Raw genomic sequence first — 25,058 nt, forward strand, 5'->3', positions numbered from 1 at the left:
TGTGGCCATCCAGGAGCCCCCAGCTGTGGCCATCCAGGGGTCCGCAGTGTATCCTCGACGCTGGACTCTCCCACGTCCCAAACCCAGAAGCAGCTCCAGCCCGCACAGCCGGAGGTCTTGTTCCCAGTGCCTGACTCTGGGGCCTGGCCCCTGGCTGGGGACCCCACTGGACCATCCCCAGTCTCCTCCCTGGCCAGCGGGGAAGGCTGTCCTAGCCACTCCACCTTCAGGGAACGTCCGCCTCACGCTGATGGCCTCCTGTGCCACGACCATCCAGATGAAGAACCACAGGACAGCACGCCTCCAGGCTCTGAGCCCCGAAGGCGTCACTCACCTACCTCTCTGAGCCCCATATCGGTCCCTGAGGAGGGGAGGCTGGGATGAGAGCCCGCCCCTGTATGGGGATGCTCAGCCCCAAGCGCACGGAACTGTCCGCCTCCCCGCTTCCCGGCCCCACTGCAGAGCAGGAACTTCAACCCATGGTACTAACTTGTGGGAAAGACGCTAAAACCCAGGCCTCCGGCTCCCCGAGGGGCCAGGCAGGGGCAGCCCTCTCCACCTCACCTCTGCCCTGTGTCCCCACCCCAACACCCCTGGCCAGATGGGGCCGGGGAGGCGCCTACCTGGCCTTCTGCGTCCGGTTCCCGGCCAAGGCGGGGAGGCTGGCGCTGGCGTTGGGGAACGGGGCCTCGGAGGACGTGTTGGCCACCCTGTCGCTGCTCAGCTCCAGGTAGGACCCGTTGAGCAGGTAAGCCCCGGCCCCCTCGCTCTCCTCGTAGTCCAGGTAGAGGCTCTCGGCCGGGGAGCCCCTCGGGGCGCCCTGGGCGAAGATGCTGTTGACGGTCTCGTTGAGGGGGAGCTCCCTGGAGTCGGAGCCTGCACCCAGCAGCTGGTCGGAGATGGCATTGGGTGAGAGCAGCTCCTGGGAGGCGAAACGGGCGTCGGCCTCTCGGTCCTCCGGGTCTCCCGCCAGAGCCGTCCGGGTGGCGTTACCGTCTACGGGGGAGACGAGTGCTCAACCTCCCGTGACCCCTCGGAGGGGCAAGGGTTGCCCTGGGGAGCGCAGGCCGGGGGGCAAGGCTGCAGGAAAGGCCCGATCCAGGAGGCACCCAGAGGCAGGCTTCCACCCAGTGAGAGGACGCACATCGCCAGCGGAGCCCCGCAAGCCAACCCAGACAAGCTCTCGCTGGGGAACCTGCCTGAGCTCAGCAGGGGCGTCGAATAGGGTCTCCCCGAATGCATGCCTGCCCCGCAACCACAGAATGTGAGCTTCTGTGGACATGAGATCTTCCCAGACTGCAGAGCCCCAGGGTAGATTGCTACAGGTAAGAGTGGGTGCTGACTGCAGCGCCCCCGTCCTTAGAAGAACGCGGGAGACGCACAGACAGAGGGGCAGCCGGCTGAAGACAGAGCCTGTGCGTTTCTGAGGCTTTACGCCCCCAGCTTGCGGTCGGTCGCCACCGCAGCCCCGAGGGACTAACAGCCTCCAAAGTGTTTTCTACCTGAGGACTCCGAGAGTCTCGGAAACCCAAGTTAGCAAGCAGATTCTCCTCAAGCCTGGTCCACCCTCCACCCTCGGCAGGTGTGATGGTCGCGGCCAGCCCCCCACAGCCCTCGGGAGCACAGCCCAGCTCCCAGCCTGGGGCTCGGGGACCCCAATCAGGTGCCAGGAGGCACCCCGCGCCTCCCCCTGCACCTCCTGCTGCTCCCCGCTGGAGACTCCCCCTCGGCCCCTGCCTGCCCCAAGCCCTCCCCTGGCTCACCCTTAACTCACTCCTGGGCCCTCAGTTCAGGGGCCCCCCGCCAAGGGCTCGAGGTCTTCCCTATACCCCTCAGCTGCCCATCACTCCCTTGCAGAGCTCTCACCACACCTTGCTGCGTTGTCTGTCTGTCTGTCCCCACCAAGTGATCAAGGGCACAGGCTACGGGGTCAGACCCACTGGGATTTGCCCCCAGCAGATGGGGACGGCGTCACTTGGGAAAGACCCCTCCCTGGGGCTCAGTCCCCACTTCGGTCAAGTGGAGACAGCCTTACCCACCTCGAAGAAGGTGTGTGGAGGTCACACCTGCCCCGCCAGCCCGCACGTGGCCGGCACCGCCGCTGCCCTCCTCTGCAGGCTGCGGCTGCTGAAGACCCTTCACCCGAGGGCCCTCTCCCTAGGAGCCCCCCCACCCCGCCCCTCCTCCTGGTTACCTCGGAAGCCCTTGCCCCTGGGGGGCCCCTCGCAGGCCCTGCCGCTGGCCTGCGCGCACACCTCGTTGGTCTCCTGGCCTCTGCTCAGACCCAGCTCGATCCCCGGGCCCCGGTGGCCAAACAGGCGGTTGTCCAGGCCCAGCCGCTCCGAAGAGGCCTGGCCGAAGAGGGAGGCGTTGTGCTGCAAAAGGCCCACCAGCCCCGCGCCGTCCAGCTCCTGGCTCTCCACGCTGTCGGAGGCGGGGTCCGAGAAGCTGTAGTAGATGGGCTGGAGGCGGTGGGCGTGCGGCGGCTGCAGCAGCGTGTACTCGAAGGTGATGGAGGGGCTCTTGCCATTCTGGTTCCACACCTGGGGGGAGGAGCAGAAGTGGGACCCTGGCCCCTCCCCTCCCCCAAACCTTCCCCACCAGCCTAGAGCGGCTGCTCAGCCCGCCGCCCACGAGCCCCTTGAGGATGGGAGACTCTGGTCCCGCAGCTGCAGCAGGGTTCCCTGCCACACGCAGGCCTACAGCTGAGTCCTTCCCGGGGACTCCCCCTTGCCTGGAGGACGCTGCCTCGCCTGCCCAAGGCCACACTTAGCCCCACGGGCAGCCCGTGTCCAAAGACAGGTGAACACAGCCCAGAACCAGCGGACAAAGCCCAGGCACAGGCAGTCAAGGGTGCTCGGGTAGTAGAGAGCGTTTGAAAGGAAATAAAGCCAGTTAAAACCCAGCCTGCATTTTACCATCACCACGTGCTGGCAGTCCTAAGCAATAAGTCTGGACCGTCCCCGCCACCTGCCCCCCTGGCCGCACAGGAAGGGCCAAGGCCAAGGCCCCTGAGGGTCCCCCACCATCACAGCTGGTGGGGGATGTGCTGAGGCTTCTGTTGAGACCACATCACCGCCAGCGTCTCCCCTACTGGTCCAGTTCCCACCATCCACCCTCCCCGAGGGCTTGCCTGGTCTAAGTCAGCTGGTGTAAGAAGCCCCAGGAAGTGGGCTCTCAAATGGGAGTTTAGAGTAGGGTCCTCCCCCAGCAGGGGTGATTCCCTGGCGGTGCACAGACCCCTGAGATCCCCCCGCGCGGTGGGCTGGGGCGGACACGAGAGGAAGGAAGTGTGTTGTGGGTGCCGTGTCTGACGTGTTGGGAGCTGGCTGGGGTTGCAGGGGCCTGGAGAAAAGGTAAGGGTCTGTGGAGAAAGACAGCAAAAGGCTAGGGTGATGTCACCACCTAACCTGCAACCTCAGGCCGAGCCAGAGGGCCTCGCTGGTGTCGCGTGGAGAGGCGGACGGCGCCCAGCAGGACTAGAAAGCGTACCAGAGCCAGAGAACCAGGCTGGCTTCTCCGCCTCACCAGGAGCCCGACCAGGGGATGGCTTGGAGCCTGGGGATCTGAGTGAAACTGCTTGAAAATTTTGAAATCTCAGATTCCCCTGAATCTTGGGGCCTGGAATGTGGTCGTCCCCACTCCCGTGACGGCCAGCCCCCGGCCCTCACCGGAAGATGGTGCAGAGATCTCTGCCTTCAAAACCCTGCCAGCCTCCCTCGGGGCCGTGCCCACCTCCTCCCTGGACCACCCGGCTGGAGGCTTGCGTTCAGACCCCTTTCCACCTGCTCGGGACAGTCATGGGGCTGCTCAGGGGAAAAGAGGCAATCCGTGACGGGCCTGCAGGACCAGCCGCCGGGGGCAGCAGAGCTGAGCCTGCGTGAGGCGGGGAGTCTCCTAGGGGAGCCCTCGTTCAGGATGAGGGAGGAACCACACTGGCAAGAACCCCAGGAGGAGGTGAGGGAACAATCCACGCTGGGGCCAAGGCAGCAGACACCGAAGGAGGGAGCCGCCAGGCGACTATTTTCTGTAGCATCGCCTAAGGACATGCCGTCCGCCGCAGTGAGAGGAAGTGTGATGGCGAAGAGTCGCCAACGTCACTCAGAGGGACACCCGGAGGGCTGATGGGTGTCCTCACGGGCCAGGGTTGTTGGCAAGAGGTGCTGTTACGTCTGCTCTCCAGGATAGTCAGAACAAGCAGGCTCAAGTACCATGATGAGCAAGAAGGCTGACACCGTAGCCAGGGACACATTTGGACACAGCTGATAAAACAAAGAACGCCCTGGGGACAGATGCGTGGGCCCAGAGAAGTGCTTCTCCATCCATCTGATCAGAAGAAATCAGGGGTGGATACGCACAAGGCAGAGGCAGCTGCCACATAAAAGTATCCATTCCCGCTCTATTTCCCGGACCACTTTTTAGACCCAGAATCCTCTGAAGGATGGAACAGCCAGTCCCCGGGAAAAAGGCTCCCCCAGTTCTTCCTCCAAAAAACTCACAGCTATTTACGTGGTGAACTGCTCAGTGGAGAAACAGGTAGACACTGTGGAACCTGGGTCCACATGGTCCTTGTTGACCAGGGACCCAAAGCATCATTATTACCTCCCGTTACTGTGAGAACACGTGGGTGACAAGTGATGGCCCCATCATGACTCTGGTCTGATCCAGAATCCATCCACTGGATCCAAGGCTCACCCAGGCCCCAAACGCATAACTGGGAGTTGGCAGAACTCTCATGTCGGCTCCTGGACCTGGGGGGAGCAGCTGTACCATAGTTGGGAAGCCTGTGAACCTGAGTCCCAATCTCATGCAAGAGGGTAGATCAGAAACCACTTTGCTTCCTTGAGGAAAACACAGAGATCGGTGCTGCTCAAAGACCTCAAGGATGCAGGGGTGCTGACCCCATCACAGCCCCCATTTAATTCAACAGTTTGACCCCAACAGAAGCAAATCAGATCCAGGAGGTGAACTGCCACAAACTCAGCCTAGCAGGAGCCTCAAGTGCAGCTTTGGGACTGACGTGGCATCTTTTCTAGAACAGATTAACGCGCCCTCCAGCTGAATGTATGTGGCCATCCATCTGGCACATTCTCATCTGCACCTTCGGGAACGAGGAGCAGAAGAGATCTGTTTTGTGGCTCTGCCCCAGGACCACCCTGACTCACCTATTCCCTGTCACAGCACAGGACAAAGGGGTCTGGCCCGTCCCACACTACATGACCTTGGTCCTCTAGGCTGACAACATCGTGTTTATCAGATGAGCAGGAAGGGGCACTAGAGGCCTTGGTAAAACATAGGTGCTCCAGATGCTCGGAGATTAACCCCCGGGGAAGACTGGCCCCAAGTCACTGAAAATCTCCGGGGCCGGTCGTCAAGGGCAGGAAAGGACCTCTCCTTGAAAAGAAAGGGAAAATGACCACATCTCATGCTCCCCCATCATGAAGAATTTTGGACACAGCGTATTCCACGTCTGGGAATATTGGTCCAGTCCATACACGGGATTTGCTTTGAGTGGGGTCCTGAGGGCAAAGGGCTCTGCAGGAGGTCCAGGTGGTGGTGCACACATCCTCTCTTCTGGGCCACAGTACCCGGCAGCCCTTGTAGTAACAGAGGTGTCTGTGGTGGAGAAAGATGGACTGCAGAATTTCTGCCAACCTTAGCTGAGAAAATGATAACGTAGACCCTAGCATTCTAGAGAAAGGCCATACCCCCTAAAATAAATAGACGTTCTTTGGGAAAAGCTCCTGGTAAGCTACCAGGCCCTTTGACCACAGGGCATCAAGTGACCAGAGCTGGACAACATAACACACGGCCCCTCAACTCCATTAAGTTCGGAGCTTGGGAGGGCCCAGCAGCCGTCCAGGGCTCGAGGGTCAGAAAGCTGGTCAGCAGGTGACCCAACTGCCATCACCCACGACTCTGGCACCAGCACACTCTCTTAGCTCACGCCTATGGCCGCGTGGGGTACCCTTGTGATGAAGTCAGAGAGGAGGACAATGGCCAAACTTGACACGAAATCAGGCCAGTTTGGTCTGGAGGTGCAAGCTGAAAATGAGCTCTGCTCCGGAGTGACCCCGAAAAGTTGCTGTGAAGGAAAACCCTCCCAGCGAGCTTCAGGCAGTGCGTGTAAGGTGGTCATCCAGTTTGTAAGGAAGACAGAGTGGCCCTAGGTAAGAATAAATGCTGACTCATGGACGGTGCAATTGGCTCGGCTGGTTGGTCAGGCTCCTGGAAGGAAAAGATTTTAAGACGGGGAGGAGGTGGTCTGGAGAAGGCGCACATGGGTGGATTCAGGAAAGAGGGTCTCTGGTTCATCTGTTAATGGCCTCAGGGGAGCCCCCGCCCCAGGAAGGCCTGGAACAACCAGGCAAAGGATGGAAGGAGTCTGCCAGCTACATGGGCCAGCCTCCGGCATCAGTCAGGAGGGTGGGCTCTGTTCCCACCATATCCCTCGGTGACCACGAAGGCCAGCAGGCCTCCAAGAGCCTCAGAACTACCTCTTAACATCCCCTGATCTCCATGACGTTCCTCTGCATTTCCAGAGCCAGGGCGAGGCAGCAGTGACCTTCACTTCTGGACAGGAGCCCCGGGGAGAGTCCTGGCAAGCTGGGCCTAACAGGCTGCACTCTCCCGCCCTCTGCTCGTGCCCCTGCCCTGCCCCCAGGAGCCGTGAGCACCGGGGACAGCATCGGGGGATGGCTGTGACAAGCTCCGGCACGTCCTTGGCACTGAGGGTCCATACGGCTGGGAGTAGGGAACTCCATGGGGGGTCAAACCCCAACTGCGGAGTGGGGTGGGGTCCTGCACCCCCGCACCCCAACCAGCCCTCTGTCCTCATCCCCCCCACGCAGTTCCTGGGGCTCCTGCTGTGTGTGCCCCCCCAGGGGAGCTAACTTGGGAGGGGCGAAGGAGGAGGCAAGTGGGGGGGAGGACCACACAGGTGAGAGGGTGAGCGAGTGAACGGGCCAATGAATTCACGAGTCCCTGGGAGGCCAGTGAAGGAACGCGAATCTGAGTGAGGGCTGGGATGAGGATGTGAATCAGCGAGTGAGCGTGCGCGGGGGCGGCGACCCACGCACCATGACGTTCAGGCCCTGGGTGGTGGGCCCCTGAGCCACGATATACTCGATGCCCGTCTCGTACACGTCCATGGGCCGCCGGTACTTGACCACGGTGCCGGCGATGTTGAAGTTCTTGGGGCTGTCCACCTTGAAGTTGCCGTTGAAGAAGAAGTAGCCGGCTTCATCTGCAAGAGCTGAAAGGGCACGGCTGCCCAGTCACGTGTGCCAGGGAGGGGGGCGCGCAGAGGGGGCCGAAGGACCGGGGGGAGCGGGACCCCACGCTCGGGCTCTGGTCAGTCTGGCCCTGTGACCCTCCCCAAACCCCCAGAGCCGGGAACCTCCACGTGGCGTGGGAGTGGCAGGCTCCATCTGCCACAGCGTGTGGCCCTGGCCAGGGAGACGGGAGTCCTCCTTCTTAACCAGCCTAAAATAAACGAGGGCTTGTCTAAACGGCCCGAGGATGGCTGGCCCAGGGCCTGCTTGGTCCTGCCATTCTGGTGGCCTCAGAAGGGCCCGGGGCTGCAGGGCGATAAGGAGCGTCAGGACCAAGCGGCCAGGTCTAGACACATGCTGGACCCCAGGTGTCACCCAGGTTGGGGCCAGCTCTGCTAGAGATCCCCCATGAACTGGGGGGACTCGCCACTTCCAGCTTCCCGCCCCGACGGGGCCCACGCAGAGCGACACTGTATCCCTGTCCCAGCATCCCCCGCAGGCCCTACCAGACCACCCCAAGCTGACCGGCCTGGTGCTCTTGCTGGGAGCGTGATGCTCTGCCAGGCTGGGGGACCTGGCCGCCCCTTCTCCCGGGCAGGGCTCCCAGTCAGCCTCTCTTTGAGGCAGGGTGTGGTGGACACTTGGAACCGAGGACCTCGGAAGGACGTCTGCTCCCGGAACTGGAACCGCACCCCCCCAACACCCTTGGCAACAGGCTGGAACGCCTGCCCAGAGCCGGGCCGCGAGCCCTCCCCGGGAGCCTCAGGGCTGGCGTGGGTGGGGGCTCCACCTCGGGGGCAGCGTCTCTTCCAGAGGGTGTCCTTAGAGCCTGTCCCAGGAACTGGCCTGAAGGCGGGGAAGAGCTTAGCTTCCAAAGCTCCTGATGCAACATGCGCGGCGGGGCCCGGCAGTTAATTTTTTATCAGACACAGCTAGCAGCCCCCGCCCGCTGAAGGAGTACCCTCTGTGCAGCTCCATCAGAAATAACGAGGACAAGAGCGTGGGCCGGGCAAGGGGACCCGCGGGGCCGGGCTTGTGCACGGGGTTAAATCCCCGGCCCACATCCAAAACCTGCTTCCTGACAGTAATGACCTTCCTTCCTGCGGCTTCCCCGGCACTCCGGGCCGCCCTCGGTATTTCCACGCGTCTGTTTCAAGAACGATGTCTTTGCAGCCAGCTCTGGGAACACGGTGTTTCCTGGCCTCAGCACCCTCCCCGCAGGCCACAGAGCAACCGGCCTGGCAGAGGCCCGGCTCCCGCTCGGGTCCGGGGCTGGCGCCTAGAGCCTGAAGACCCACTGGGTCAGCGGCTGGCGCTCAGGGGCCCAGGCGCTGGGGCTGACAGCCTGTGCAGGGTTCAACCCCGGGGAACTTTAGCAAACACTCCACCCCCACACCAGCACCCCCACGAAGGTTGGCTGCACCCCGCCAGCCCTGGCCCCCAAGAAGATGCCTCGAGAGGCAGGGAGGTGAGTCAGGCTTCGGGGACAGCCTGCCTGCCTGGGTCCCAGGCCTGCCTGGCAGAGATCAGCTCCCAGTTGTCAATACCTGTCCTCCTTGACCAGAAAGGGCTCCCCAGGGGTACAGACAATGTGCATGGCCCCACCAACCTCCAGCTGCACAGGGAGCCCTTCCAGACATCGTCACCCAGGTGGGCCTCACTGCCTCGGCCACCACGCAACTTACTCCAGAATCCTCAAGTCAGAGACCCCAAATGCCTCCGGCTTCCCACCAGAATGGCCAGTGGCCAGAACATCAACTCTGGGCCCCAGATGGGAGCTTGCATCCCACCCCTGCTTTTTGTCACCCTTGGCTTCCAAATGGCCCCCCACTTCCTCTTGCTCTGCCTCAAATTCTCACCCCCAGACTCTCAGTCCTCAGACCCTGGGGCAGGACGGGGGGTCAGAGATGCCGCCTCCAGCACCTCCAGTTTTTTCCCGTGCCTGGTCCCCGGGGATGGGGCGCTCACTACCTGAAGTCACAGCCCCCTCTGATGTCAAGCTGCGCTGAGTGCGAGGGATGAGGTCAGCCTCCCGATGAGCCCTCACCCCCACCCCATGCATGGACACAGACACCCAGGCAGAGTTCTGGCTTCCAGGGTCACCCCTCTTCTGCAAGGTCAAGTGCCCCCCATCCACCCACAACCCACACATTTCGCCCCGTGTAAATTCATAAGCCCCACGAGCCGCCAGGCCCACATACACACCCAGCACGTCCGCAGACTTCTTCCGCTCCACAATCTGGATGTCTCGGGCGCCAGCCGGGATGTGGGTCACCAGAGAGTAACCTGGGGAAGGGGACAGTGGTGAGCGGCGGGTCGGCCGCGACAGGCGCCTCTCGGGCGGAAAGGCAGCCCTGGATGGCGGTCACCACGCTCTTGCGCTCCTGGTGGGTGAGACACAGTGTGTCAGGGCAGTCCCGTGCCCACCCGAGAGCTGCACCCAGGACCCAAGGGGTGCGCGCACGGCGCTGCGGGAACCACCCGTGCGGCTGGAGAGCTGGCTGGCCGTCCCGGCACGGCCTGAGCGGTACCGGATTCCGAGAAACTTTCCGATCGAGGCTGTGGGTGCCGCTCCCGAGTACCTGCTCTGTTCCTCCCGAGGGACGCCACAGGCCACGGGGGTCATAGATCGGCCGGAGTCAGACATCCTCGGTCCTGCTCCACCGCTATCACCAAGGTGGCCCTGGGCAAGCTGCTAGAGCCTCGGGCCTCCACGTTCTCATCCACACACGGGGATGACGGCCCCCATGCTCGGTGAGGGAGGAGATTCTGGGTAGCTCAGAGCCTGGCCCTGAGGACACTCTCACTATTATTATTTTAAAAAACCCACACTGTCATAGCATCACATTGATTTTACAGGCTTGCTACATTACAAATGTAGGTGAGGAGGTACGGGGCCCCAGCTCGGGGCCTGCCATCAAAGGCCCCAGCAGGTGAGGAAGCAGCCACGGAGACTCCCGCAGAGCTCCCTAAGAGGGACCAAGGGTCGTGGGGGCAGGGCCTGAGGAAGGGGCAGTGCTGCCAGAAAGTGGTAGAGGGTTTGCTGGGGAGAAGGAGGGGAGATTTTTAAAGCCTTAAGAATGAAAAGCCTTTTAGGAGATGGTGAGAAGGTTCTGGAATCAGGTTTGCTGGGGCCGACTCTCAGGCCACCTGAGGAACGTGTGGCCCACCTGGCAGATGAGATGCTTCCACAGGGTGCTCCCCTTTGCAGGTACCTGAAGACCCGGAGCCTGTCCTTCCGGCCAGCAGGGGCCCCTAAACGCCTCACCACCGGCTGTCTTGGTGGGAGGGCAGGGGCTGTGACCTGCAGCCCTGGCCTGTTTCCGGGGTGCAAACACTGCCTGTCTCAGTGGCCGATTTCAAGCTGCCGACTGGTGTCGCTGGGAGCAGGGTTGGGAAAAGGGACACAGTCATCTACCTGCTGCCCTAGTACTTCCAGCCGACAGACACAGTAATTCCAGAGGTAAGTGATTAGGAAGTGAGGACTGTGCTTGCTGGTGTTCAGTAGCCCAGTCGTGTCCGACTCTTTTCGACTCCATGGACTGCAGCACGCCAGGCTTCCCTGTCCTTCACTATCTCCCAGAGTTTACTCAAACTCATGTCCACTGAGGCAATGACACCATCCAACGATCTCATCCTCTGCTCTCCCCTTCTCCCCGACCCTCAATCTATCCCAGCATCAGGGTCTTTGTCCAATGAGTTGGGTTTTTGCATCAGGAGGCCAGTGTATTAGAGCTTCAGCTTCAGCTTCAGTATCAGTCCTTCCAATGAACACTTAGGGTTGATTTTCTTTAGGATTAACTGGTTACTTTGCTTAAATATCACTTATTGCAATGAAGGTGTGTGTATACTTGCTCAGTTGTGTCTGACTCTTTGCGACCCCATGGACTGTAGCCCACCAGGCTCCTCTGTCCATGGGATACACCAGGCAAGAATACTGGAGTGGGAAGCCATTGAAGGTTTCCATATCAGTTCAGTTCAGTTCAGTCGCTCAGTCATATCCGACTCTTTGCGACCCCATGGACTGCAGCACACCAGGCCTCCCTGTCCATCACCAACTCCCAGAATTTACTCAAATTCATGTCCATTGAGTTGGTGATGCCATCCAACCATCTCATCCTCTGTTGTCCGCTTCTCCTCTAGCCTTCAATCTTTCCCAACATCAGGGTCTTTTCCAATGACTCAGCTCTTCGCATGAGGTGGCCAAAGTATTGGAGCTTCAGCTTCAACATCAGTCCTTCCAATGAACACCCAGGACTCATCTCCTTTAGGATGGACTGGCTGGATCTCCTTGCAGTCCAAGGGACTCTCAAGAGTCTTCTCCAACACCACAGTTCAAAAGCATCAATTCTTTGGCACTCAGCTTTCTTTATAGTCCAACTCTCATATCCATACATGACCACTGGAAAAACCATAGCCTTGACTAGACGGACCTTTGTTGGCAAAGTAATGTCTCTGCTTTTTAATATGCTGTCTAGGTTGGTCATAGCTTTCCTTCCAAGGAGTAAGCGTCTTTTAATTTCATGGCTACAGTCACCATCTACAGTGATTTTGGAGCCCCAAAAAATAAAGTCTGCCACTGTTTCCACTGTTTCTCCATCTATTTGCCATGAAGTGATGGGACTGGATGCCATGATCTTTGTTTATGTGTACTTATTTTTAAATTAGCAGCCAGCTCACGAGACCCTTCACCGTGGTTACCATGCACACACCAGGGGACAATGTAGGTCAGTGCTTAGGACCCCAGACCCAGGAACAAGCCATCTGGGTTCAGACCCAGCTCTGCCTCTTTTGACTATGTGACCTTAACCTATCTCTTAACCTCTCTGTTTCCACATCTGTAACACGACAACAGTGGTGGTCCCCGCCCAGAGGAGACGCCGCGAGGTGGGAGCAAGCTAACCCCACTGCACGTGGCTCTGTGCACAGAAGGTGTTTGGCAGCAGGGGTGGGACTGGTTCCGTGTCAGCCCCCAGGCCCCCAGGCTGCGAGCTCCGTGCAGGCATGGACCTACGGTACCCTGTAGCTCCTGGCACACAGCGCTCAGAGAGACGCACTGCCTGAGCGCCACCTCTGCCGTGTCCTCACCCCGGGACCTGGCAGAAGGTCCTGCAGGCAGGTTTGTGCAAGGAACGGAGGAAACACGCGATGTCTTTGCCCACGCTCCTTCCAAAGTGAGCCCTGCGAAGAAAGCGGCCTCTGCCCACTGTGCCTGTCAAGCGTTATCCAGAGCCCTGTCCAGCTGGGCCTCCGCTAAGACACCTCTCCTTTTCTTACTCTGACCCTCCTCAGACGGCGTGTTCATCCCTGGGTGCCACGTCCAAGCTCTAACACTAACTCTGAAATTATCCATCTGCTCCGCCTCCAGCAGAGGTGTGCTCCCAACAGCCAGGTTCTCAGGGGCCCTCCAGGGGTTGGTTCCAGTCCAGATGTGCCTGGCCTCCGTGGGGGACTTCAAGCAGGCAGTTCCCACCCTGCACCTCAGTTTCCCCATCTGCTAAGTGGGTTTCGGGCTGCCCTGCCTCTCCCAGTCCAGAGGTGGTGATAACCCAGTTTAATCCCACGGCATTAATTGAGGCCCGCGAATGCCTCCAGTTTAGCCCCGAGTGTCATAAGCGACATCCCTCCAAAAGCAGCAAGTCCCAGCACATGCACGGACCCCCCTGTCGGCCCAGCCCCCAGAGCCGGATGCTCCTGTGAGGCCGCTGATAAGCTGCAGCCCGGGAAAGAGAGGGGGCGGCTCTGCACTGGGTCAGCTGGGGCCGGTGGGACCCAGCACGTCCCTTCAGCCCTGGAGACTTGGGTCTGAGAGCTCAGGCCCCAGAATCTATGTGCCCAGGCCCCACCCTCAGGTCAGCGGCGAGGACCGAACACATGCATCAGTTTCCCCCTGTTACGAGCGGGGCTAATGCCTCTCTGTAGGCTGTGCTGAGTTGGAGGTGGTCTCCCAGCCCCATGCGCACCGGGGCACCTGGGATCTAGGGATGGGCCACGCAGATCTGCTCTTAGTCCTGTGGCCAAGGGGGTCCTCCCAGAGCTGCTGGACCAGCCTCGCCAGGCCTGGGCAGAGGATCGGGGGGCGCCCAGGAGGGGAAGGACCCTGCGCGGCCACTCAGCGGCCGGAGGCAAGCCAGGGGCACTCACCCAGGTGGGCGTTGCCCTTGCGGTAGTTGCCCGTCACGTGGGTGCAGCTGCTCCCGTCGCCCTGGCAGACCCCGCACTTGTCCAGCGTGTGGGTGGAGAAGAGCACCCCGTCACAGCCGATGGGCTGCAGGAAGGGAGGCGGAGAGGCTGCTGGGAGGGCGCGAGGCGAGACCCCGGGCCGCCACCGCCTGGGGGGACGGGGTGGGCGGCGGGCGCGAGGGGACCGGTGGGTGCTTGTGCTACCGTGTTGAACAACCTCACATTTTCCAGACACGCAGACCCCTCGCAGGTCGGCGAGCTTGCAGGACGTGCCGTCGCGGGCGGGCACCATGAGCTGCCGCTGGCCGTCCACGGTGGTGCAGTGCAGGTCACACGGCTTGCTGGAGATGTGCACGTAGTCGTCTGCAGAGAGACGGGCGTCTCAGGGCGCTGCGGAGCCGGAGTCGGGGATGTCTCCCGCCCCTCCCCACCCCGACGGAGACAGCCCTCTGTCCGTGGCGCAGACGGGGACACTGAGATATGGAGAGGGGAAGGAACTTTGCCCAGGGCCTCAGCGGTAGAGACGGGGACTGAGATGCCTGTGATCTGTCCCAGATCGGCTCAGAGTCCAGCCTCTGCGGCCCTGTGAGTAGCGGGCAGCGTCCCCTCTGCAGGACATCTGAGCCGACTTGGTGGCCCCGGGCTGCCGGTCCTGGGGACCCTGCACCTCCTCCGTGAGCAGGAGAAGCCAAGTCCTGTACGCTGTTGCCTGAACTACTGGGGACCTTCGACAAGAACCGCCCCCCAGGCCTGTTTCCCCCCCTGCCCTCCCGCTGGACAAGGGCGCAACCTCCCGTGGTCCCCAGGGGGTGGCCACAAGGAATGGATTCTTCTGGAGCGGGCCCCGGCTGGGTGGCCCAGGGCTGCGGTACCCGGGTAGAGTGGCTTCCACTGGTGCGTGCGCCCGTTGTACACGCGGGAGTTGAAGGAGATGCACTGCTCCTCACGGAAGCTCCTCCCGTCCGGCGGACACTCCTGGGAAGAAAGAGGCAGGGAGGGCGGCTCCGGGAGGAACTCGGCCCGACAAAGGCATTTTTGTCCAGGCTGAGCAGGAAGTGGCTGCAGCCGGCACGGCCGTGCCAGGCCGAGGCCCGCGGGGTGGCCTCTCCTCCCTGCTCTCTGGAAGGAGGGCGGGGGCGCCGGGCCTCCAGACCCACGTGTGCCGGCCCTCCCACTGCTGCAGGCTGGATCCTGTCGCCCCCCGCCACCCGTCTCCCCCGCTGCCCATGGAGACGTGGGGACACCAGCCTGGCCTGTGCTCACCCTGCCTCCCGGGGAAGAGGGCCCATCTGCGTGTCTGCAACCACAGCCACGGGGCCTGGGACACGGGCATTGACTGAATGGGCTTGACTTCGTGGAAGAGGAGCCCAAGGGGGCCAGAAGCCCAACCGGCTGAGTGTCCCTCCCGAGCTCAAGTCTGGAGGGCAGCGGACACACGAGGCCGACCCATAAGCTGGGCTGCTCACTCCCGCCGGCCCCCGAGCCCTCACACATGCACACAGACGCAAGGACACACACGGTCATCTCTCTGCTCCCGCACTCCACCCTGGGGGTGCGGTTCAGACTGGCTCGGGCCCTGTCACCGAGAAGCGCGCGGAGGCCAAACCAGCGTGGTTGCCTCCGGCCAGCCCAGCCCGACCACCTCACCGCAGAGCGAGGTTAACAGACAAGGCGCGGGGGCTGCGTGCGTCGGCGCAGAGGGGGCACACGGGGGCTGCGGCCGGAACGGGGCCGCCTGTGACGTCAAGCCTCCCCGGGAGCGCGGTTCACCCTGGGTGCAGGGGGTCACAGGCGGCCAGAGACCCCCAAACTCTGAGGTCACATGACAGCTCTGCCAGCAGAAGCGAGTCCTTCCCACTCAGGTGCCCGCAGCGCGTGGCGGGCACCACGGACCTGACCTGAGGCAGGGAGCGGGATTCTGGGCTTGGGGGCCCGCACTCCCACTTCTGTTCATTGGGATGCAAGGGGCGGGCCCAGGACAGAGTGTCCGGAGGGCTGGGGCCACCGGGAGGCCGCCCAGCGTCCTGCGTGGGACGGGGTGGTGGGGGTGGTCCGGCCAGGCAGGCCTCACCTGCACTCTGCATAGCTGGTACCTCTTGGATGTGCCCGTGCAGGTCCGGTTCCCGGCGCCCGTGACGGACGTCTTCCTGGAGGGAGGACCGGGCTGTGAGCTCAGGTCAGGGGTGGCCGGCTGCCATCCTGACCCTGCTCCCAGCCCTCCCCTGGACGGCCCCCCCAGCCCCGAGCCTCCACGGGCTCCTCTGACTGAGGCCGCCTCCCTCCCTACTCCATCCCCGCTGCTCCGGCAGAGCCCGCTCCTGTCTCAGGTGCCCCCACAGTTTCAGGGGGTTTCTCAGCCTCCTTCTGGGGGAGGGGCGAGGCCCCCTTCACCTCTGTATCCTCAGCACACGGTGCAGGCTCTCAGGCCACAGAATTAGTGATGGCAGAACAGCGTTCAGCCTGGGCCCGGGCCCTCTGCTACAGTGCACGCGCGCACACGCGCACACACACACACACACACACACGGAATCGCGTGCTCAGAAACCTCAGGTGGGCTCGAGCATAACCTCCCCTCCACAAAGAGGAAACTGATCCTCAGAGAGGTCAAGCGACTTCCCCAAGGTCACACAGCTAGGGAGTCGCAGAGGCAAGATGTGAACGCAGGTCTGGCCAGCAGTAACCACCGCACCGCAGGCTTACCCCATGTTTATTCAACTCGGGTCTTCAGGATAGAAGGTCAGGGAGGCCTGACCACTCCCTGAAAGAGCCCTAGGCAGGGGCCTCTTAGCCCAGTGCCCCAGAGCGGGATGAGCCGCAGGACAGTCTTGCCTGGGACCCGACAGAAGCCGCGTCCCCACGCAGAGGTCAGTGAAAAGACTGACCGGCTCAGCTGGCCTGTGCAGCCTCAACCTGAAGGCTGCGTTCAGCCCGAGCCACCCCCCTGCCCGCCTCCCTGCCCCCCCGCCGCTGTCTGGGCAGCCAGCCCCACGGGGCCCCGCGCTCACACCAGCACCTCTGCTGCAGGCAGTGCCGCTCCTGGGACGTCACCCCGGCCCCGCAGCTGCGGGAACATGCCGTCCACTTGGTCCACTCTCCCCACCAGTAGGCGGTGGCGTCGGGGCCCACCTCCAGGCTGTTGGACGTCGGGCTGTTGTCCTGGGTGAGAGGCCCCACGACGGTTAAAAGGAGGCTGGAGCGCCTGGCCAGACGGGCCTGCCGACCCCGTGCCCTGGACAGGAGGACACAGTCCCCTGGGTGGGTTGCTCAAAGCCCCAGCTCAGACCTCCGGGGAGGGATCTCTGAGGGACCTCCCAGGGAGCTGAGTGCCTCAGGTGCTACCTGATCTTGAGATCCAAAACCTTCTGCGGGCTTGGCAGGATCCTGACGCCAAACCTAACCATCCTCTCTCACTCCCAAGTGGCCTCGGGGTGGGGGGGGGCCCAGCCTGGGTTCTGCAGGACCCAAACCCATCTGTATACACGCTGCACCCCAGGCCTTTGTGCTGAAGGGGAGCACCCAGTCCCCGCAGCCCCCGTCCTGCCAAATCAGCAATGACGCCAGAGTGGCCAGAGCCCACCACCCACCCACCCAGGGGCTGGCCTGGAAGTGGAGGGGGCCCTGGAGAGTGGGCGCTCCAGATGCCCCGGGCCCCTGTCCCGCATCTTGTCACGCAGCTCTCAGCGTCAGCCCACTTGGGTGAGGGCCTGTGCGCCCCACTCACCGTGGTCCCCGTGGACGACGCGCTCCCAGTCACTAAGGCCATAGCCAGCAGGGACCAGGCCCAGCGTGAAGGCTGCCATCTGCCCTCCATCCTAGGAAGCAAGGCCACAGTCATTGCCAGACCAGGCCCAGCTCCCCTCGCAGACAACCAGAGTCTGTTTGGGGCAAAACCCCCTGGGGGCCCACCTAGTGAGGCCTGCGATTATCTGGGATCTGTTGGTAGTGGCTGCCTGCCAGCCCTGTTGGGTGGGCTCCATGAGTGATTAGAGATGCCTGCCATGGGCTTGAGACCCTAGGGTGATGGTGTGCGTACTAAGCCCGATCCACCGGATCTGAGGGCGTTTGGGGACATGGGCCAAGCTTTGCCTTGGAATACCTGAGCTCCTTGGAGGATGCCTGGGGAGAAACCCAGGGACACAGAGAGGCCTGGGCTGCACCCCCTGGATGAAGGAGCTAAGGATCAATCTATTACCTCGGCGCTGGACCTGGCCCAAGCAAGAGCACCCTGGGATTTTCGTCTGCTCAGCACGTGCTGACCGACAGGGGAGACCGAGGCTTCCCACCAGCCCTGTGGAGCTGCTGGAGCGGGTGTGGGTGAGCAGACTCTGCCAGGCCCTCCCTGGGTGCAGCTGCCCCCTGCCTCGGAGGGACCCCAGGCTACACAGAGCCCTCTGTCCCCTCCCCCCCAAGAGAAGACACGCAGCTTGTACCTCCGGGGCCTTGGTGTGAGGGTGGCCCAGGGCCACCCTGGGGCTGTCTCCTTCCCGAGAAGTCCAGCATCCCCAGCCCAAAACAGACTTGACCTCCCTGCTATGGTTTAGTCACTCAGTCGTGTCTGACTCTTTGTGACCCCATGGATTTTAGCTCTCCAGGCTCCTCTGTCCATGGGATTTTCCAGGCAAGAATCCTGGCGTGGGTTGCCATTTCCTTCCCCAGGGGATCTTTCCGGACCCAGGGATCGAACCTGCGTCTCCTGCACTAGCAGGAGGATTCTTTACCATCTGAGGCACAAGGGAAGCCCATACTTGTCCTCCCTGCCAGAGATCAAATCAAGGCTGCCTCCAGCCTCCTGGGCCCTCAGCCTCCCTTATCTGGCCCTGAGATGGGAGGACCAGCAAGCCCTGCAGTGACCTCTGGCCAGGGTCTGTTTTGGGTCCTGAGAGTCACTTGCCAGCGAGTTGAGGGAGTTTCGGAAACCCCCAAGCCCATCCCCCTCTAGCCCGGAACCAGAGAGGGGAGCCAGTTTGCCCAAAACCACACAGCCATGTATCTGGCCAACTAGCCCCCAGACCCCAGAGCAAACGGGGATGGGTTCCAGGGAAAGAAGGTAGAAAGCACCCGCCGCCCGCTGCCCGCCAGCCCTGAAAACAGCTCCTCATCTGCCCGCTGTCCTCCTGCACCAAACGCTCACCTCCTCGTGGGCCCAAGCACCTGCAAGTTTCCAGGAGCTACACCAACGCCAGCCTCGCACCCCAAGAGTGTGTCTCTGCCCTAGAAGGGGCAGCAGTCCACTCCGGAGTTTGGAGCTGAGACCTCAAGATCAGCAGCCCCCCAACCGCCTGCCCACCCACCCGCCCCCTGGGGGCTGCCCCTCCCCCGCAGGTCCCCACCTGCACCCCCACCGGCCCCCCCGCAAGCACAGACCCCCGTCCGCAGCCCCATTGGCTTGTCTGTGGCCCCGGCTCCTGCCTGCAGGCTGAAGACAGGTGCTGAGCCGGCCGCACACTTGGTTTTCATTAAGGCTCCCAGACAGCCGTGGCTGCAGGCCAGGCCCGGCTCACGCGGGATCCAGCCCTCCCTGGGGTCCAAAAACAGCCACCACCGGCCAGCGGGAGAGGCTTGCCTGCAAGCGAGGGCTTTGGACTCGGTGAGGCTAGGAGCTGGGAGACCCCCCACCCCCGCCCCGGGCTGGGCTCAGAGGGTCTGGACCCCTCCCCAGGAGCCCCTGCTCCGGTTATATAACGGCTCCCCAAGGGGCCAGGGGCTGCCCTGCAGGCACTGGGGGCCGCACCTCCGTCCTGGGCGGGCGGCCGTGGGAAGGGAAGCCAGACGGCGGCCTACCTGGCCGGGGCTGGGCGGGGTGTCCTCGCGGGGGAAGGGGCCGCGGCCGCGGGCAGGCGGGCCAGGTGCGCGGCGCAGGGGAGGCTCGGACGCCGAGGGCTGCGGGCTGTGCCTCTCTCCCGTCTGCTCCCCCGCCCCTCGCTGTCTCCCTCCTCCACTTCAAAGCGCACCCACGAGAGGGGGTTCCCAGGGAGGCGCAGCCCAGCGGCGGCCGGGCGGGCGGGCGCGGCGGCCTTTATAGCTGTCAGGCAGACGGGGAGGAACTCACACTTCCCACCAGGCTGCTCCCCCGCCCGCCGCCCCGCCGGCCGGCCCGGCGCACACTTTAACCCGCTCCGCGCCTCTGGAGCACGGCCAGGCCGGCCCAGCTGCCTGCCGCCCGCCGCCGCCGCGAGCAGAAAGGCCGCCGGCCCGGGGCCACCACGCGGGACTGCGTGTCTGGGTGTCCAGACGGAGTGGCCGCTGGCCCGGGGTCACAGGGGAGCTCGTGGGGAGGGTGGGAGAGCAGAACTGAGCCCCAGGCTCAGTCCGTTGGATGCCTGCCTCCCTCGGCGTGGGGGATGGGGGGGTGGTGGTGCCGTCTCTGCCCCTCCCCAGAATGGATCCTAGGTGTGTGAGACAGCCATCTGATGCTGGCACTTACAGATGGTGAGGCTGGGGTAGGGAGGGGAGACCCAGCTCTGAGGTCACCCAGCCAGGCTTGGAGACATTCCTCCTGAGCAGCGGAGGGACTGACAGAGACCCAGCGCAGGCCCCAGCCAAGGGTCCGGGGATGGGACAGGAGGGCCCGCAGCCCGTGAACCAGACAGCTCGCGTGGCCGGAGCCAGCGGCGGGGGAGGCGCGCAGAGCTTTACAGATGTTCACACCAGCTTGGCGGGGCACACGGCCTGGCTGGGCGCACGCCAGCTGGGCAGCCCCTGGCAGGCCGGCGTGGGGCTCCAGCCTGCGTTCCTGCTGAGTCAGAGCGTGGAGCAGAGCACGGAGCCAGCAGCATGCACTCCGGCCGCACCCCCCTCCCTGCCCGGCACCCAGGGGGGGACCCCAGACACTGCAAGTCGCCCGGAAGCAGGCCAGGCCCCCGCCCCACACACCAGGCCCTCTGGAGCCCGGAACGCAGGGGCACCTCCACACACGGTGGGGGTGGAAGGGGGGCAACCCCGGGCCGCTCCAGCCATCCCCCTGCCTCTACGCTGCAGATGGCTCACAGTGGCGCCTGGAGAGCCCTCCCCCTCCTGCGTCCTCCCTGCCGGAAGGAACTGTGGCGAGCTCCTCCAGGCCGAGAACCGTTCCACCCCTAGGGAAGCTCTGCCACCAGCAGGAGCGGCGGGGGAAGAGAGCCAGCAGCCCTGCCCGCTGCCGTGCCACCATCCTGTCCCTCCCGCAGGAGTCCTTCCTGCATGCCAAGAGCTAGGAACTCCCCAGTTTACAGACGGAGAAACTGAGGCTCCGAGACTGCCCAGGGGCGCCCAGGGGCGCACGTCTGGTGAGCGGCACAGGCCAGCCCCCTGGTGAGCCCATCCCCGCCTCGGCAGGCTCTCGGACCCAGACTTTGGGAAGGCAGGTCTTATCCATCTCTGCTTTTCTTCTGCTGGGGCCCCGGGGATGTTCGGCAGAACCCAGGCCCACGCTGCCCCCTGTTGGCACGCTAGATCGCAGACACAATGGGACCTGTCACACAGCACTGGTGAACATGCACACACATACACGTGTCAGGCATGAGCACACGCACACACGTGTGCACTGTGTGTACACATGCATACATGTGTGTGTCCTGCTAGTGCGTGCGTGTGCAACATGTACACATGTGTGTGCGTGCGTGTACATGTGTGTGCATGCACGCACGCACACATACGGGGCACACACTCACCGACCCCCTCACAGACACCCTGCTGATCACTCCCGCACTCTGGGGCCTCTGCCCGCCCCACCCCGCCCCTCCAGCCGAGCACCAGGGCTCTGCATCTCCAGTCAGAGTCCCCAGCTCTCCGGACATAGCTGGATCCGCGTACAGCCAGAGCCAGAGTGACTAATGGTTTCCCGTGGGAGGGACCCTACAGCCAGCCGGCGCAAACACCCCAGCGCCTTCTCTTAGCTCAGTGGGACAGCACCCAGGAGGCAGGCTGCCACCCCAGCTCTGAGACCTCCAGCAGGTGTGTGACCTGGACTGGCCCCCCATCCACCCCACCCCACCCTCTACCTCCAGGAGCTGGCCAGGGCTCCCCCTCCTGAAGGGACACCAGCCTTCCCCCAAACTCCAGGCCCGCAGGGAGCTGTGACCACAGCTTGGTCCACTGGTGGTCTGGGGGAAGGCCCGGGGCCCTGAAGACCCCAGGAATCGCAGGCGGGTGGTTGGGGATAGAGTCGAGCACAGGCAGGAAGCACGACGGAAGGCCTGGTCGTGTGCCCGGCACAGAGCTGCCGTCAGTTCCGGAGAACCGGTCGGGCAGGGCCTCCTGGTTCCCACGTGCCCTCTGGGCCCACCTCGTGGGGCTGCAGCCAGACCCGGACGGCAGATCCAGAGGATCTAACTGTTGGCGACCAGAACATCAGGCCAGGCTCAGAAGAGGTCCACACTCTGGGGTCCACTCTCTGCCATCACCGTTGCTGAAGGTTTAATCGCATCATCTTAGAATTTGTGTTCTGGGGGTGACATCGCATGGGGCAATGGGGCATCTGCTCGGGACCCCCACAGACTGTACCTCTCGGGTCTGCCTCATGCCCCCTGGGGAACCAGGATCAGGCGGAGCCTCTGGTGGAGTCGCAAGGGTTCCCGCCACAACCTCCCCAGGCCCAGCGGAGCACAACATTAAGAGGAAGCAGCCCTGGAAGAAAGAGAAAGCTTTGACCTGTTGGTGAATGAGGGGCTTCTCGTTTTGCACTGAGCCCCAGCTCAGTCACCCGGGGGCCCTCGGAGTTGCTGTTTCCCAGCCCTGACAACGCCCAGGGCTCCCTGGGGTGTCACAGAAAGAAGTGGCGTGGGGCCCCCACCTTGGTTCCTGCCATCTCCTCCCTGGAGCCCTTGTTCACACCCATCTGGATGTGCTTGGCCCTCCAGATGGTCTCCTGAGCACACCTCCTCCAGGAAGCCCACCAGGCAGCAGTCCAGCACTTTGATCTGGCTTCCCGACCCGTGGCTGGGACTCACCTGCCAGCCCCAGCATAGAGGAAGTGCTCGGCGTGTGGAAGCGTGGATTTGTCTGGCAGCCCCTGTCCTTCGGGGTGAGGGGGAGGTGTCCCCACCACTCTCTGGGCAGCCCTGGCTGGAGATGCTGTGGACACCTGTTTTTTTAGAGATTTTCTGCCAGACCTGGCTTTCTGAAGAGCTTGGAAACAGGAAAACGTGCACATTTCTTCAGGAAGGTGAGGTGAAGCGTGGGAAAGCAAGGCGGGAGGAGAGGAGCATGCAGGGAAGGGACAGGTCAGGGAGCGGGAGGGGCAGAGTGCGCCGGGGTGACCAGCCTGGCGGTCCTTGTGGTTAGACGGTCACGCTGGGAGCTGGGCCCTCCGAAGGTGAGGGACCAGGGCCAGAGGTCCTGCGAGGGGGTCCTCAACTCTGGCATCCAAGGCCCGCCAGCTCAGCCTGGAGGGCCATGACCCCCACCCTCTCCTGCCACGTCCTGCTGCCCACCCAGAGCCTGGAGCACCCTGGGCCCCTTCTGACAGCAGAGCGCTTCTTCCCAATGGGGGCTGGGCCACCAGGGCCCTGTGGCCAGTTTGGAAGTGGTGGACGGGACCCGAAGAGGACCAAGCCCCAGCAGAGGCCCCAGCGGCCGACGCCACCCCCAGAGCTCCCTGCCCAGCCCCAGGCAGGCCCAGCTTTCTCTGCCTTGGGTCTTCCTCCCTCCGGGAGGACCCGCCTCCACGGCCCACTGGAGTCAGCAGTGCACATGTGTGTGTCTCTGTCGTGTCCGACTCATCACGACCCGTGGACTCTATCCCGCCAGGCTCCTCTGTCCACGGGGATTCTCCAGCAAGAATACTAGAGCCGGTTACCATGCCCTCCTCCAGGAGATCTGCCCCCACCCAGGGATCGAACCCGGGCCTCCCACCTTGCCGGGGAATTCTTTACCATCTGAGCCACCAGGGAAGTCCCGGGAGTCAGCAGGCTGGACCACAAAACAGAGCGCTCCTCCTCCCTCCTTCCCAGCACTGGCGTTTTCCATTAGGCCCAGTCCTGACGTTCAAGCGGGGGACTCTATGTGTAGGCCTCCTCACTCTTAAAACTCACAAGAAAGAGGCGCCCTTGTCCCCAGATCTGGAGGAAGGATGGGGCCCTGGGGGGCCCTGGCATGACTGGGAAGTGAGCTGGCCGCTGCAGCTCCGGGGACAGCCCACCACCAGGCCCGGGGCCGGGCAGCACCTGCGTCCTGGGGCTCCTGGATTGCACAGCCCGCCCGGGTATGCAGGAGGCCCCAGGAAGGCCCGGTGCCCAGGAGCCCCGTCCCGTCTCAGCCCCACTCCCCACTCTGCACAGAGAGGCGGACCCAATGCGCGGCCACAGTGGGGGGTGCGGGGCAGGGGACGACAAGCCTGTGTCCCCGTCCAGCCCTGCTCCCAGCCCCCAGGGCCCCAGGCGTGGAAGCTGAGGCCCACCTTTCAGAAGAGAGTCCCCCTGCAATGACCCACGTTGGCTCTTTGCTGCTTCTCATTAACAGACACGCTTCCTGGGCCAGCCGCTCCCAGAGCCCAGCGCACCTGCCCGTGATCACAGCGCCCCTGTGGGACAGCGACGGGCGTCCCTCGTGTCGGTGAGGAGACCGAGGCTCTGGGGCCAGAGGGCACAGCAAGGCCCCGAAGCGAGGAGGGCAGAGACCTTGCCTGGCTCACCCGGCAGTTGTGGAGGAGCTGGGGGCCGCGTGAGCTGCTCACGTCCGGCCACTAGCCGAACTCAGCACGCCTGCTGTCACAGCGCCGGTTGTGGAGGTCCGGGCTGGTGCTCCAGCCTGGGGGCCCCAACAAAGGGGTCAGGAGCATCAGTGCCCAGACCCTTCCCACCAGGGACGGGGCAGTGGGGCGCCTCGGGGGACCCCTGCACCCGGAGCCGAGGCCTGCTGTGCCCGGGGGCGACCAGAGCTCCAGGCTGGGGGTTCAAAGCGTGGAGGACGCGAGTGCAGCAGCTGGCCCTGCTCTGCAGGCCCAGCCGGGCAGACAGGCAGCTGTCCGGGAGACGGGAGCCGTGTGGCATTCCGGGCATTTCAGCACCTCTATAAAAGCCGAGGGGAGGGGAGGGCGGGTCGGCTTCCCCTCCCCGCTCCCCAGGCTGTGGCTGCCTGGTCAGGCGGACCCCCACCCCACCCGGAACGGCCCCTGCTGGGTCTCACCGGGACCAGCACCACCTGCTGGGTACAGGGGGCATGCTGCCTGTGGTGGGGGCGGGGTGCCTTGGCTAGGAGCAATGCCAGCCTCCCCCCCCGAGCCTCAGTCTTCTCCTCTGTAAAATGGGGAGAGAGAGACGTCCAGCCGCTGACACAGCCCAGAGGGACAAAATAGGAAGAGAGCTTGGCACACACCAGCGCTGAATGAATGTCTGTGTGCGTAAATGGTTTTCAAGATACACAGGGCTGTGGGGCTGAAAATGTGGGAGCTCCCCGCCCCGTCGCCAGGGGTCAGGCAGGATGGAGAGCCACACTGTGAACTCGGAGGCCGCCCCCGGGTGCGGGCACCCTGGCAGGAGGGTCCAGGCCCGCTGCCTGTGGGGTCTGCGCTGACCCCAGCGCCAGCAGGTGAGGGCGGGGTGGTGGGGGGCGTGTTGCAGGCCAGCTGGCAGGCGGAGCCCTGGGCGGCGGGGAGGACGGGGTGCCAGCTGACATCTCTGCTGG

General features: G+C 63.4%; 1 protein-coding gene across 4 annotated transcripts in view; it reads right to left on the minus strand.

Annotated features, from left to right (window-relative positions):
* Positions 1–19,458, minus strand: part of ADAMTSL2 (ADAMTS like 2) — a 33,707-nt gene extending 14,249 nt beyond the window's left edge. The window contains exons 1-11 of one of the 4 annotated variants that reach the window (XM_065928081.1): positions 19,239–19,458; positions 17,179–17,269; positions 16,471–16,613; positions 15,551–15,604; positions 14,330–14,432; positions 13,680–13,820; positions 13,419–13,542; positions 9,480–9,560; positions 7,080–7,255; positions 2,195–2,543; positions 624–996 (exon numbers count right to left, since the gene is read on the minus strand). In XM_065928081.1, the coding sequence (XP_065784153.1) occupies positions 624–996; positions 2,195–2,543; positions 7,080–7,255; positions 9,480–9,560; positions 13,419–13,542; positions 13,680–13,820; positions 14,330–14,432; positions 15,551–15,604; positions 16,471–16,613; positions 17,179–17,268 (1,634 nt within the window). In that variant the 5' untranslated portion in view covers position 17,269; positions 19,239–19,458. Of the gene's footprint in view, positions 1–623; positions 997–2,194; positions 2,544–7,079; positions 7,256–9,479; positions 9,561–13,418; positions 13,543–13,674; positions 13,821–14,329; positions 14,433–15,528; positions 15,605–16,464; positions 16,614–17,178; positions 17,270–19,238 lie in introns of all 4 variants that reach the window. The other 3 variants (XM_065928082.1, XM_065928079.1, XM_065928080.1) reach the window with 3 other exon arrangements.
* Positions 19,459–25,058: the final 5,600 nt, after the last annotated feature.

The sequence above is a fragment of the Muntiacus reevesi genome, chromosome 3, assembly GCF_963930625.1.
Source record: "Muntiacus reevesi chromosome 3, mMunRee1.1, whole genome shotgun sequence".
Taxonomy (NCBI): Eukaryota; Metazoa; Chordata; class Mammalia; order Artiodactyla; family Cervidae; genus Muntiacus; species Muntiacus reevesi.